The 15924-nt window shown below is 41.0% G+C and overlaps 1 protein-coding gene across 2 annotated transcripts in view; it reads left to right on the top strand.

The window, feature by feature from the left end:
* Positions 1-238: 238 nt before the first annotated feature.
* Positions 239-15924, top strand: part of akap6 (A kinase (PRKA) anchor protein 6) — a 154968-nt gene continuing 139282 nt past the window's right edge. For both annotated transcript variants that reach the window (XM_086151937.1, XM_086151928.1), the window contains exons 1-3: positions 239-387; positions 13163-13435; positions 14077-14248. In XM_086151937.1, coding sequence (XP_086008063.1) covers positions 13227-13435; positions 14077-14248 — 381 coding nt within the window. In that variant the 5' untranslated portion in view covers positions 239-387; positions 13163-13226. The remainder of the gene's footprint in view (positions 388-13162; positions 13436-14076; positions 14249-15924) is intronic.

Genomic DNA, 15924 nt, shown 5'->3' with positions numbered 1-15924 from the left:
AGGGGAGCACCACACCCTGTCAGCCAATCAGAGCAGGGCTCCGCCTTCATCATCACATCATCTCAGTTTCCAAGGTAACAGGGCATCCCTTTTTCTCTCTCTCTCTCTCTCTCTCTCTCTCGCCCCCCCCCCCCCTCTGTGTTTCCTGTGAAAGCTGCCGCATCATCATCCCTCGGTCCTTGCGTCCCTCTGTCCCAGACTGAGGTGGAGGCTAGTTTAGCATTAGCTACGTCGCTGTTAGCAGCCTCTCTCCCTCCCACTCCCTCTCTCTCTCTGCAGTGGGACGGTCCGAGGCACCTCCCTCTCTGTCACCACCTCCCTCTGCATCCTCCAGCATCCAGGAGGAGAAGCAGAACGTAGAAGAAGAGGAGGAAGAGGAGAGATGTGGTAGGTGCTTCCGAGTGTGTTCTGGTGTATCATGTGGGTCAGGCTTCATGCTTCTAAAACGATTATCAGAAAAGATATAGCGAGAGTGAGTGAGCGAGAGGCAGAGGAAGGTATATCCCCCAACCCCACCCGCTGCTTCCCCTCACCCCCCTCCTCTCTTCCCCTTTTGTTATGGAGGCCTGCTCTGCAGAAGGAAGGCAGTGCCTGCTGCATACAGAGAGGCCAACACCTTCCTGCTTTCGGACCCTTGGGAGGGCGTGGGGGAAACAGCCGGAGCAGGTTTTTGTTGGGGATTTTTATCGTGTGTTGAGATAACAGTTGGAGAGGGAGCTAGCGATAAGGGGCTTCACATCTGGCGTGGAGCCGAAAGTGTGGGGAAGTGACGTGGGAGTGTTTTTATTCCTGTTTCTGTGGCTGAATGTTTGACACCAGAGGCTCCCTTGTCTTTTCTTATTTTTATCTCAGTAATGGGAGGATACATTGCCTCTGGGATCTTTTATGAAGCGTTTTTTTAGATCGCAAACATTAAGGCGACAATCCTGAGCTAAAAGTCTTGTGTTACAATGAAACTGCTGTGTCTTAGTGGGTTGATGTGGTGACTTCATGTTACCTTTGGATTTGCAGCACCAGGAAGGTGCTTTCACTTTGGTGTGGTGAAATCACCTCTACATATTGATCGAAACCCATGAAGTCACCAATCGCTTCCCTTAAAATGACAGAAAAAAACAAATACGTCACCAGTCTGGGAGCCTCACCCTCATTTCTTGTTAGACTATATTATATGTCATGCATTCAGTGAAGTTATTATTTTACATTAATGATGCGGCTCTCTTTTACCAGTGCCTTTACCATCTATCAACTTTCAAAATGCTAACCTGCCAAAAGCCAATCAATCTATCCATTCATCCATTCAGGGTCACTGCAAGTCTTAACTCAATATTCTAGAACTTTATGATTTTGTAGAACTTTTTCAAGACTAGACTTTCCTCCAATCAAACCTCTTGGCTCCTGATGAGCTCATCTTCTACTATCCAATGACCAATTTTATCCTGAACCACTTAACAATTATCAATCCAGTTTGACCCGGATCCTGATCCTTAAGGCGAGAAGAGGACATTTTATTTGTTTGTTCTGTTTCCATGAATTAAGCAAAAATGAAATACAAACAAAGCACATCTCCAGACGGTTAGTCAGAACTTGGCTATGTATTGCACTTTTGCGGATAAAGCCAGAGAATAAGAAACAAGAAATGAGCAATGTGAAAGAATGTTGCCACGTTCACATTATCTGTTTCAGTGTATCTTTTAAAAAAAAAAAATAGGGCAGAATCCTCTGCAACAGAGTATACAATCTTCTGTAGTGGAGTGAAACAAAGTTTTTTTTTCCATGTTGTTGTTGATTTAACCTTTTCTGGTTACAAACATGAGAATATTTATGAAAAAGTTGAATTTCAAGCAGGTGTGAACATCTGTGGGACCAAAGTCCCATTTTTCAGGAAGCTGAAAAAGAACCTTTCAGGGTGATTGTCATTTCGTAAAAGGAAATCAGAAAATGACATTGTTGAATACCACTCCTTAACAAAGAGCAGTGCAGCACTATGTTTAAACCCTAACATGATGTGGTGTCCTCTCCTAAATAAACTCCTTGTCTCTTTGGCAAGCCCATAAAAATACAGTCAGTCAGTTAAGTCAGTAAAACCTCAGAGTGTGACGTAAACATTAATTTGTTCTAACAAGTTGAAGCAGTAGTTTGAATGTGTTTTAATACCTTATTGTTGTTTATTGAGTCAGTCAGAATGTGATTAAATAAATTGTAATTAAGGGTAAACCTTATTGTTGGTGGGATTTCACCTTCTCAGAGTACCAGGGAAACAAAGAGTAATTTTATGCATTTTTGCTCTGCTAGATGCTGCAGCTCATGCTTTTCACTGTTATCTGACTGAAAGTTTTTGTGATGAAACTTCAACGTAACAACCTGATGGTTTCTTCCAGAGCATCCCCTTTTTCCCTTCAGACTTAAGGGATGGGGAGGAGGGTGAACGGAGAGAGGAGGAATGGATGAGGAGGCGCTTTTTAACATCACTCAGCAACAAAAGCAACACCTGTCGTATTTTGAGAGTTTGTTGAGATTTGATCAAATTATATCACACACCATGTGGAGTTTAGCATTAGATGGAGCTTCTGGCTATAATTCCATTAATCCATCTATCTTCTGTTGCTTGTCTGTCAGGTTGCGGGGCCAGCGTCCGTAAGCAGGGAGACCCAGACTTCCCGTTCCAGTATTTAACATTTCTGTCATTTTATGATGCTGCAGATGAGTGATCAGTCTGATAGTTTTTTTATCTTGGTTCTTTGGAGGAGTGTGCTGGTCACAAGCTTGTTCAATCCATCACAACCCGTTCAATGTAAAATGTCTGGAAGTGCAAACACCACAATTCAGATGATCGAACTAGATTCTTCAGATTCTCATCAATCCAAACACTTCAGCTGGTTCTGTAGGATTTTAGTATTCCTTAGTGCCAAAATTACACAGAGCTAGAATGATAGATGCGTTTCATAGTTTTACCCAAGTGGCCAAGCTAGGTTAGTTGACATCAGAGTTAACAAAGTTCCTTCAAGCTAAGCTAAGTTTGCTAACATAATAGTGGCTATGGCGTTTCCATGTGGCAAAGCAAAGGCATCTAAAAATCTGGGTGGCTAATTTTTGTCTGCATTGAAAAGTTAAGTGAGCTACATTGTAGATTGGCTAACATTTGCCTTCGTGGCTAAGCTGCATTAGCTAAATCTTCATTTGGCCCACATGATTCTGTGTTGTGCAGAGGACAGTCGTGGAGTGGTCAGTGACCATTTGGAAGGTGACCTATCGTCTCAGAAAACTATGATCTCTGTATATAATAACTGCATTCCTAGGGACTGAGATCATTAATATAGCAACTTGTGAGGCTTGTGGATATCCTGCTACAAGAGCTCAGATTACGTTGCAGTTAAACAACAAGGGTGAACAGAGGAGATGAATATCCGAATGTGCTTTGAAAGGACAGGTAGCCACTTAAGAGTCTTCTTTTCCTGTAAAAGCATGAAGCTTGTTGTCTTGAGTTCCAAAACTGCAAGCAGGGATATAAAAACAAGCTCATTGATCTGATCAGAATGTCATGATTGTGATGATGATTGTGAACATCTAGAGCTCAATTACAATGTAAATTATAACTCTTAAGAATAGAAACACTTATTTTGGAGAGCTAATTTAAGTTTTGCAAACTGACTGTTTCTCACCTGCTCAGTTAACCTCACACTAATTTTACCTTTGACACTGTTTATTAGGAGAAACATCCTCAGCTTGTTTTACTAAATGCTGTTTATTTATGTTTCTTCAATTAATTACTCAAGTCTTTTTTTATAACACTAAATGTGACTGCTGATTTATTGGCAAATTTATTTCAGAATTTATACCTCAATTTTTTGTTTTTTAGTGTGTGACCTCTGTGTGTGCAATTTTCTGTGAAATTGTCAGTACCTGCTATTGACTGATACAATTGCTTTTATATCTTTTTAAATTGTCGATGTTCATCTTGGAAATGAGGAGGAATCTGTAACAGAGCTTCTGTCATGAAGGCAATGATTGTTGCTGTTTGTTTCCGTCATTCTGACCAGACACACATGAACATAGTGTGTGTGTGTGTGTGTGTGTGTGTGTGTGTGTGTGTGTGAGGAGGGAGGGACCTAACCACACACACCGAGTTAAACTAGAACAAATAACACAAAGTGAAGGTTTTGGGTACAAACACACATACACACAGAGGAGATTGCATCATGTTAAACCTCCATCACTGTCCGATGTAGCATGGGCAGTATTTTCATCTCTTTTAGCATTTCAAAATATAAGCCTATATTTCTTAGACGATTGTAAAGTTCGCAATGGTGTTGAATCCCTTTTCCACTACACAGGTCCAGCACCGCTCGACTTGACTTGTGTGGTTTTTCCTTTTACTTCATAGTACTTCTTCATGTGGGTGGGGCCAGCATAGCATGACTAAGCAAAACTATTGTGATTTTATAGGCCACATTAAACACATAGACAATGGAGGACATGGAGGCGGTGGTGTACTTGTTGCTCTGTCTTTAGCTTTTATGTCACAAAAAGCAAGAGAAGAGCTGGAGAAGACTACAGGTTGTGATACACAGCAGCTAACAAGTTGTGATCTTGCAGGATTTTTTTTTAGATGGTTTCATTCTTGTGTCAGTTGCAGCTCACAGTGATGGCGTTATTTGGCAATCAGTGGCTGGTAGTCTGTTGACGTCATGTTTTAATACTGGCTTGTCAGATGGAACCTCACCTGGAGCAGGTGCTAAAAAAGAACCAGGTAACATCCCCTATTGAAAGACTAAAATAACCTAGTTGAGTTGTGCTGGAACTGTATCGTGATAAAGAGCCATTCATGAACTTAAGCTTTGATTGTCCTACACTAAGATACAAATCCATTTTTAATCTTTACTGAAAAGAATGAACAAAAAAGTGGAAAATCACCCAAAAAATCTAGCAGATCAACAGTTATCTTAAACTTAAATTCCATAGTAAAATGAATATCAAAAATACTGAACACAAACGATAAGAGGTTTACAATAAAAAAGGGACAAATTTTGTGAAAACTAAAATTAGCTTCTGGAAATGTGTTCTTTATTTCATGATGACTTCAAAAAATGGAAAAAACACCATTTCGAGTTGCATAAATAATAGCTTTAAAATCCAAAGATTAATTGATATTAAAATTCTGAATGTATCACAGAATTGATACAGAAAATGAGCCTCTTAAGAAAATAACTATTTTTCCAAATATTCTTAAATATCATTCAAATTATGTTTTTATTCTGTCTGTCCATTTCCACCACTCTCCTTCCTTTACTGTTCATCTTTCAAACCTAGACGTCCTCTCATTTGTCCGCACCTAATATCGTCTCTTTATATCCTCTTTGTCTTGTGCCCTCCTCATGTCCCTGCATCCATGCATCCTCCCCTTTTTTTCTTCTCTCTCTCTCTCTCTCTAGCTCTCACTCTTTCTTGTCTTGTCATCGTCGTCCTCTTCTTCTCGTCTTCCTCACTTTCTGCAGTGATGGATATGATCTGCTCAGACTTCCAGGGCGGGGCACCTCTTGCTTTTCCTTTTCACACGACTGAAACCAAAAGTGGAAGTTGAAAATGGAAAAGTAATTTGATAGAGTTACAGAATTCATTAAGTCCAGATTAGATTTTTAAACCAGCAAAAGCAGATTTTTAATGCGGCATTACTCAAACCCAATCCAGCCAAAAAATGAAAATTCTCTTTTATATATATATATATATATATATATATATATATTTAGATAACTATATATAAATATATCTATATTCATGTATAGAGGGACAGAGACACAGAGAGACAGAGATCAAGCTTGGGAGGCAGGCAGAGTTTTATCAGTGGAAAATAAAATGGATTTCCAAGCTCACGCCAATGATTCAGCCCCACCCACAGTGGAGAGGATACAGCATCCATGGCTGCATTAAGATTTTGTGTTAATTCAGGGTCCTCAATATCTGTCTGTCTGCGGGGGAAAGCTTGAAATTCACCAAGTCTACAGTGTTGATCAGCAGTTGTGTCAACATGTAGCATAACAGTGGCATCTGCAAGACAATATCCTGGAAAAGTCAATGAGAAAGTAATAAGAAATCACAAGAACTGACATATGATCAAATACCACATTGAAAATTGGCAACTTCAAACATTAGAATTAGCCAAAGAAAAACGTTTCAATTATCAACAACACACTGCCTTGATTTTAGCAAGAATCAAACCTAAGCTATGCCGAAAGATATTTTTTTCTTAAACTGTCTTCATTATAAATGATAAACAACCCCAACTGGCTGAAACCCTCAGGTAAAGAAATCAATCTAAATAAGTTGTTTTAAATAATATTAAAAAAAAACACAAAAAAATATTAATCTGGATGAGATATTTGGAAATGTGACATCATTAATGTAACCTTCAGGGAGGAAGTTGTGATCATGTCACATGACTCGGTGTGACGATGTCAGGGATCTGTCCGGGAAGGGAGAGCTGGAGTCACTTCCGTCCCGGTGGAAACTGGCTGTGTGATATGATGCAGTGCAGAATAATGGGAAATGAAGTAATGTAATATAAAGTTTAGCTTGTTTTGGAGCAACATTTTGCAGGAACGCTACCGTGACACATTTAGTTCCAGTCCAAGTTACTAAAATTTGAGCTGGATTCAGGCTGGTCCTGTTAAAAAAAACAAAACAAAAAAACACTTTGTTTCAGCCCCTGAGTTCCCAGGTAAATTTATTTAGCAAACTCTTGGCTTACTTTATTTGACTTTCTGGCTGAATTTGATTGTTTGAAAGTTCAGCGGTTTACAAACTTAAATTGTCGCTCATTTCCTAACTTTCCAGGCAGAATCTTGAAATTCCACAATTTGTCAGAAATTACATAAAAAACATGGAATAAAAATCATACATTATATTGCTCTTTAAACAGAATAATGATTTGATTTTTTTTTTTCTTTTTTCGGTGTTTCTCTTTTAAAACACAATGAAAGTTCAAAGAAATAGTTAGTTCATTCTCCCCATGTGATTAGAAAATTGAACTTTAGTGTTGTAACTCCCGGTGTGGCAATCAATGAAACACGTCTCGGACCTCCCCCTTCCCTCCTGATTCAAACCTGATACAGAATTATGGAGGTTAGAGGAAAGATTAACATCCTCCTATTCATTATTCATCCTGACCATGTGTGTTTGTGTGTGTGTATTGGAGGGGTGACCCCTGGGACCCTCACACCCTGCTTGTCCTCCATGGCTGCAGTCTGTTTCGTCTTCCCGCTATCGACCCCCAGTGGTTATTTTTGGCCCAGGCATCAGGCGACACGCCCTCCTCTTCCTTGCTCGGCTTTGTTGTCTGATTCATACGAGCTCTGTTCGCACCCGGACATCGTCTCACAGGCTCACCTTGAAAGTAATGATAGACGGCTGGAGATTGTGGACTCCTTCAAGTACCTCGGGGTCCACATAAACAACATACTGGCCTGGTCACACAACTCTGACGCACTCTACAGGAAGGGTCAGAGCAGGATGTTCTTTCTGAGGAGACCGAGGTTGTTTGGCGTCTGTAGCCGGCTCCTCAAGACCTTCAACCGGTCTATGGTAGCCAGCGCATTCTTCTTCGGTATAGTGGGTTGCTGGGGCGGTGCCAGGACTGGTGAGGTTGATAGGCTCAATAAGCTAGTGAGGAAAGCCCGCTCGGTGGTGGGACTGAACCTGGACCATCTTCAATCGGTGGCAGTGCGAAAGGTGAAGGACAAACCGGGAGCTATCCTAGAAAGTCTTTCCCATGCCCTGCACGACGAGCTGCGGCTGATGTGCGGCTCCTTCAGCCAACGGTTCATCTCACCCCGGTGCTGAACGCGAACGCTACAGACCCTCCACTGTGCCCACGGCCATCAGACTGTGCAACAGTAGTCTGGACAGCACACAACTCGAAGCGGTCTGAGTGCACCTGTGCTGCTTCCACAATTCCAGTAATCTCACTACCCTACCCCATTCACTACCTCATCCATTCACATCATACATTATACATTACCTCTGCTGTTTCTCTTATCCTTATTTGTCCCTACCCACACATCCTGCCTATTTTTCTTTATTTGTTTTATTCATAGCTATTTATTTTTGTCGCTCTATTTATATTGTTTTTTAGTTCTAGTCGGGTATTTTTTCACCCTCTCTGTTCCTTGATGTTGCCCATCGTTATCCCAGATGTTGTTGTTGTTATCTGCTGCCTATTTATCTGCTGTATATTTTTTCATGGATTTTTTTTTTGTCTCACATTCTTCTGTCCTCTGCATTTATATTTATATTTATATTCATATTCATATTTATTTCCATTTTTTTCTGACATAACTGTTAAGCTGCTGTGAGGAAGGAATTTCCCCTTTGGGGATCAATAATGTTTATCTCATCTTACCTTATCTTTAAATAATAAGATTATTAGGATATCGAACACCTCAAGGTGACATCATTCAGAGTTATAAAAATATCATTATTGATTAATGATCATTAGTCCACTTTTAGTTAGGGTTAGGGTTATTTTATGGTTTGTTATTATTATCAATTTTGATTGTTGCTTATAATAATGATTTTCCTTGTCCATTTCCCACAATCTTAATTTTTTGGAACAGGCCTTGGTTATTTTAGTTTTTAAGATTATTTTGAATTTGATTCTATTATTTACCAGCAGATTCACATTTCTTTTCAGCTGCACGTCACCAAATCATATGCTATTCAAAATTAGCTTGAACTGATGTAAAAACAAGGTTTATATTTGACTTTGGAGGTAATGTATACAGATCCTAAACTGAAGCTGAGGGAACCCTCAGCTTCCAGCTGATGACACATCTGCCCGATTACATAAAACCTTTAATCTGTGCACAGAAAAAGAAAATCATCTGCAGCCTGTTAGATGACCGGTGGCTACGAATCATGAGATCAGTGAGGATCAGATTCAAAACATGGCCAGTCCTGTAACCACACTACGTCTGACACAGAGACGCTCAGCAGATTAAAGTGTGTGCGCGCGCGCGTGTGTGTGTGTGTGTGTGTGTGTGTGTGTGTGTGTGTGTGTGTGTGTGTGTCTGTCTGTCTGTCTGTCTGTCTGTCTGTCTGTCTGTCTGTCTGTCTGTCTGTCTGTCTGTCTGTCTGTCTCTGTGTGTGTATGTGTATGTTGTGCGTGTGATAGCGAGTAAGATTAAACCAAGTTTTACATTTTGCTTCTAATTTTATTATTTGTTTTCAATACATGTTTCGTATAGGATCTAGTGATCTTACTGAAACACAAGCACACACACACACATACACACACACATTCTTTCTCATGATAATCTGGAATTTATTGATTCAATGAAATGGAGTGAAAAAACAATAAGATTTTTTTGGTTTTTTAGATTCTTCTAATTTTGCTGAAGAGATGTGAAAGAGTTGCTGTGATTCAGACATCGTGCATGCATGTGTGTGCATGTGCGGTGCCACCCTGTGACAGACAGAGGAAACACTGCCGTCAGTGACAAAGTAGAAGAGAGAAACACTTGAATGAATTAAAAGGTCTCTTTTCCATGTAGATGCAACCAGAAAGCCAAAAACATTCTACTTTTTACACATTATTAAGTAATTACTGTAATTGCAGGATAAACAAGAGCTACATTTGAACAGGAATCACAGCTTTGTGTTTCTTGGGGTTTGCAAACTTTATGGTAAAAACAGTTTTACTCCTCAGTATGGATCTGCCATTTTTAAGAAGTGTGGTGTTTGATTGACTTATACTGATTAAAAATCCTGTTTAGTGACTGTTTTCCGAGCGTGGTGTCAGGAGAGTAGTTCTGGCATTTAAAAAAAAACGTATGTTTTTAATTTCTTGTCAAAATCTCACAGCTGTGATCTGAGATTTTGATCAGGATTAATTATAAAACTTACTCGAGGCTGCCACTTGTTGTGCTAAGCTAACAAACGATATAGTTTAGCTTTTGTGAGGAAACATTGTGTTCCTGTGTTTTTCTGACAGTTCTGCCATCATATCAATAGGCCATATGACATAATTGTCTGACATTGCTATAAAGGACCTTTTCCTTTTGGTATCTTCCTTTAGGGTCACGACTGTGGGAAAGTAATGCTTCTTTTAAAAGAGGCACTACAAGCACTACTACTACTACTACTGCTGCTACTACTAGCACTACTAGGACTGCCACTCCTACCCTACTAGCACTACTAGTAGTGCCTCTTTTAAAATAGCATTGTCCCTTTATAGAATTAAAGGCAATTTGTTCACGTTGATTCTGGCAATATGTTTCATTTTTTTTATCGAAGAATTCTATAGTGTTTTTTATTCACACTTGTATTCAGACAGTGTTTGTTTTTCCATCAACACAGAACCTCCCTGGAAAGGTCTTCTCAGGGTTGGTGGAGAGAAGGGTCTGTTGGGCAGCTGAATCTCAGATTCAGGAGCTGCAGTGTAGTTTTCGTTCTGGTCATGGAACAGTTGACCAGTTCGATACCCTTAGCATGGCCCTTGCGGGTGTGTGGGACGTCACCCAGACAGTTTTACATGTGTTTTGTCGACCTTGAGAAGGCATTTGACCATTTCATGTGGGAAGTCCTGTGGGAGGTGCTCCGGGAGTGTGGGGTACCAAATCCCATAATATGGGTCGTTTGGTGCCTGTATGTTTAGTGCCAGATCTGCATTGCCGGCTGTAAGTCGTATTCGTTTCCAGTGAGGGTTGGACTCCGCCAGGGCGGTTCTTTGTCACTGATTCAGTTAATATTCTTTATGGACAGAATTTCTAGGTGCGACCAGGATGTTTAGGAGATCTGGCTTGGTAGCTTCAGGATTGGGTCTCTGCTTTTTTGCAGATAATTCGGTTCTGTTGGCTTCATCAGATTGTGATCTCCAGTTCTCGGTGTAGCAGTCCGCTGCTGAATGTGAAGTGGCCAGGATGAGGATCAGTACCTCCAAATATGAGACCATGGTTCTCAGCTGGAAACAGGTGCTTACTCTGGGTTGGGCATGAGGTTCTGCCATAAGTGAAGGAGTTCAAGTTTTCCTGGGCCTTGTTCAGGAGTGGGTGAAGGATGGAGTGAGGGATTGACAAGTGGACTGGTTGTAGCGTCAGCAGCAATGCAGACTCTGTATTGGTCCATCCTGGTGGAGAAGGAGCTGAGCCAAAAGGTGAAGCTCTCAATTTACTGTTGTCTGGCCATTTCTAATTGTCTCTACTCTTGGGAGGAGGGGCTGGCAGTGAATCAGTGCTCTTGGGGTCCATCCCCCATTGGCCAGGATGTCAATGTTGTTTTGGACCTAACAGGGATCAAAACATTATCATCTGTTTGGAGGCGAACGTTTCTTCAAATACCAGTTGTGTAGTTTTGCAGAAACTTTGGGTCTTCAGCTCTCAGCAACACCTCATTCTTACTGACAGTCCAAAAGTGTATCTGCCCAAGAAGATCAGTTTCCCCTTCTTGCAACCTGTGTGTCATCTGCGCCGTGATCCTTCTGCTCGCCTGCCACTCTCCTGCAGGAGAAGGTGGTTTAATGAACACAGTCATAATCTCTCTTGGCACAGTTGACTTGAGCATTTATCTCATGCCAACTAAAATCCAGGGAGTTTTATTGTCAGTGACAGCAGGGATGCTCTAAAGTCACCTCTGCTGACACCCGCAGCCTTGTCCAGTGGGTGGAAGCTGATAAGTGTGTGTGCATGAGTGAAGACACAACATAAACAGGCTGCTTGTGTTTAAATAGAAGAGCATTGGCTCCTTGCTGTGAAAACTGCACTGAGTGTTTGGTGGTGTTGAATGTCTACTTGTGGCTTCCTCCTCCAAAAAATCGCAGATTGGCTTCTTCAGCACAAGGGCATACTGTGGATCACAGAGTATAGAGTCTGTACTCTGTTTGCAGCAAACAGAGTATAGACTCTACAATTTTTGTAGAAGCTTCGGCAGCATGAATGAATGATCGCAGTGATGATGATGTGACATCAGATGGGACAGCAGAGATTCTCCTCTGCTTGAAGCCCATGTGGAGGGGGACTGAAGTTAACTCAACTTAAAATCAGATAAATCCATGCCATGAGAGGCTTTAAGGGCACAGAGCAGCAGCAACTCCTTGAAAGTCCAACAGAAATTTTTGAAAATAAGGGCATCGTGTATAGAACCAAACCCAAGGCCAAGGGTCCTATCTCTGGATGGAGATGTGTTTCCTGGTTTGTTCTAGCAGACCAGTAGAACAGTAAGCATGAATAAACATAAATAAAACTGTTTTGAATAAACAAACAAACAAATAAATAAACTGAACATCTGACATCGGGACAATCTAGCAAACAGACTGAGAGGAAGTGTAGATGCAGCTATGGATATGGAGACCCGTCACTCAGTTTGTCTGTTTGGGCTAGAAGCTAAGCTAATAGCTGTTCAGAGGTAGAGTATCAATACCTGGCCAGAAACTTGTGTGAGTTTGAACTTTTCATCTTTAGAAGACGCGTCGAACAGTCGTTTCATCACTTCATCCGAGGAGAGCAGGGAAATTTATGTCTGTCACTTTGTGTTTTTCAGCTTTTGGATTTTGGCCGCGCAGCCTCAAAAGTCACCGTCATAGACCTCTAACAGGCTTACGGCTTGCTCCAGCTGACCTTTATTTGCCCCCAGGGGCTCAGTGAAGTGGTTCAGTCCAACTGGGATATTAGTCACCAGCTTCTTGGCCTAATGTCTTGAATCTGTTGCCACCTACAGGTTGATTGATATAAATCTGAAGCCAGTTTAATGAGAGACCATCATTGCAACCCCATTGTGTTTATACGATATAATATGTCAGTAGAACATGTCGCCAACCAGGAAACACAGCCAGGCCCATGGTTCAATTTAGTTATCATCTGATGGTATGCAGCTGTTATCACTTTTATCAACACCTGAAAATGAAGCCGAACAGTCTTGATGGAAGACGGTTCTAAGAGCAATGTTTGCTGTTTGCTTAAAGGGTAATTCTGGAAATTACCATTAATGTAAAGCTTGTCCAAATCTTATCGCGGCAACTGTACTTGATTTCTTCCCTTGAAGACATTTGACCTCATCGAGAGGCTTGAACAAAAGAAACCTCTCGGGTAAGAGGTAAAACATTTGTTTAATCTTTTCCTGATGGTTGTTTTCATTTTTGCCCTCTGATCTGACTCTATGTTCCGCTCCGTCCCTCCAGGTGTGTCCCGTGAAAACTGTTCTGTGTCTCTCCGATCCCTGAATCTCCATCACTCTCTGTCAACATGAGTGTCCTGACTCTTTCTCCTGTGGCTCCTGAGCCTCCGTCCCCGATGGTCACATCCGTCACCCCGACCCTGGACCCCGACACCTCCACCTCCCCGGGTGTCGTAGGCCTGGAGCAGGACCTCCATCCCCAGGATGGGGGGGCCTTTCCGGGGCCCAGCACCCTGTCCATGGGAGGGGTTCCGCTCGGGCGAGACTCGGCCCACAGGTATGAATTCTGGTTGATAAAATACATCCCAATTATTTTTTTGTCTTTACCAGAGTGTTACATGAATACTTTTTAGCAGTCATTACAGAAGGTGTCCGTTATTATGCGAGAAGTAGTCACTATGTTATTACAAAAGTACTAAAAAGTGCTACTTCGATTAATTTAAAAAATAACTGTAATTTCTACATTATTGTTTGCGTGGGTTTACCTGTAATATATCATTACTGTATTATTGTACACAAATTATGACCAGTTGATTACATTAGTATGCTTTCTGTTACCACATTACTGTTAGAGCTTTTGTAGTCATTACCAAATTATCATATGGTTAAAAATTGAAAATGACTGCATTATAAATCAAGTGCGGTGTTGCATTAAGTAGTTTATGGCAAAACTACATCAACGTCAAGATTATTAAATGAGTACTTTGTGGTGGTTTCTGGCATTATAAATGAGAAGATTGGTAGTTATCAGGTCATTACACGGGTATGGAGTTGTGATTACCACATTGGTAGTCATTACTTCAACAACTCACACGTATGTGGTAATTAGTACTACGTTTGTACATGAGTGTAATTTTTAGTAGTTAATTACGCAACTACTGGGAACTAACTAGATGCATTGGATGCATATTGGTGCAGGTCAAAGAAGCCTCCCCCCCTCCACACGGGTGCAGATTGGAAGGTCGTCCTCCACCTACCGGAGATCGAGACGTGGCTCCGGGCTACGAGCGACCGGGTCACGCAGCTCACACACTCGGCTGGACAAGACAGTGAAAACAGACATGTAGATGTGCATCTAGTGCAACTCAAGGTAGGCGTCACCTTGGTTCCTCCTGCTTATGTGTGCCTGCGTGTGTGTGCCTGTGTGTGTGTGTGCACCAATTGCACATATTACACTCAGTGGAGGGTTGTACCAAACTGAATTGCAGATTAAAAGCACCTTCGTGCACTGATGCTGCCAGGAATCCACTCTTTGAGCATGATGGGGGTTGTCTTTGAGATTCCTCAGATTTTGAGACTTACTTTTGTCAGTTTCTATAACAATTCTTGAACATTTATTTCTGATAGTAAATCAGTTTATTGCTTTCTAAATTTACAGCAATTTCAAGGTCATTCTCACATAATCGCTTCATTCTTTTCTCAAAAGCTCTATAAAAGTTTCGTAATATCTTGCTGACTATTTGGCTGTTTTTAAATCTCACGTATCGTTTCTTGATTAATTTATACTTCAGTTCATTCTTTGGATGGTTTCTCGTCATTTGAAATTCACACTTGTGTCGTTTAAATGCTTTTCACTCATAAAGCAGTGATGTGATCTGATGATCACATAATAAAAAAGTGAAAGTCATTCCAGGTGAAAACATAAAGCGATGTTTCTTCCTGTTTCACACCGTCACTCCAGTCTGCTGCTTGGTCTCTGCTGCTAAATTTCCCAAAATGCCCTCCCATCCCCTTGTTGTTATATAAGGCCGGGCTTCATTTATTTATATAACAGCCCTCAGATATTCAGCCCTAAGCCTCCGATTTCTTCTCCCTTCAAACCCTCAAATTAAAGACCTGTATGGGGAAGAAGAGGAGGTCGGGGGCATTTGAATGTGCTAGGCTTCTGAACGAGCCACGGAGGCTATGAAGTCGTCCTGCAGGTGTTCTCAGACGGGTTGTGCAGCAGAACAACTACTTACTGACTGTTCTGTCCCTCTAAAGATCTTTAGGATTGTTTTTCAGCTTTAACTTTTCTTAGGCTAATTTTCCAATTATTTTGGGTGCTATTTCTGTATGTTTCTCATCCTTTTTCATTTACTTCTCTTTTTTTTTGCACATTTTTATCCTTATAGGTATATTGCCTAGAATTTTTAGTACTGACTTTGATTTTTTTTATCTTTGGATTTTGATGACGTTCCCTTTGTCCGATTTATTCTTCAAATGCATTTCCCCCATTTTATTTTTCATTTTTTGCTGATGTCCTGATATTGTTGCAGATCCCAAGTTCTCTTTTAACACTGGGGTATCAGCAGGCCCCACCATGGAAGCAGGAATGACAATGTAAAATGTCTCCACAGCTCTTATCCTGCAGTTTCTGTCTGTCCTCTTTTTCCCTCAATAAAATATGGCAGCTGCAATGAGCCACACACACACACACACACACACACACACACACACACACACACACACACACACACACACATACACATGCGCATGCTCTTGTTCTAGCTGAGTCATGATAAAACTCACAACTTCACCTACGTTTTCAGTCTTAACACACTCTTTCACAAGGTTATCTGTTTCAGACAAAGGAAAATATTTCTGTCAGGTTTTTTTTTACTCCATTGAAACCAAAGGTTCCAGGTATGATAAAGTGAAGTAAAGATTCCCAAACTAGCTGGCCTGTGTCCCCCCTGAGGCTGCATTGAAATAATAACAATAATGAACAATAAAAAAAATATGATCATAAATGAGTGTAATAAATACTATTGATCCTTTACCTTC

This window comes from Fistularia commersonii, chromosome 1, assembly GCF_037954325.1.
Source record: "Fistularia commersonii isolate RoL2024-O1a breed Wild chromosome 1, RoL_Fcom_v1.0, whole genome shotgun sequence".
Lineage (NCBI taxonomy): Eukaryota > Metazoa > Chordata > Actinopteri > Syngnathiformes > Fistulariidae > Fistularia > Fistularia commersonii.
The sequence above is the reverse complement of the archived record's forward strand: the minus strand, read 5'-3'. Positions and strand labels throughout refer to the sequence as shown.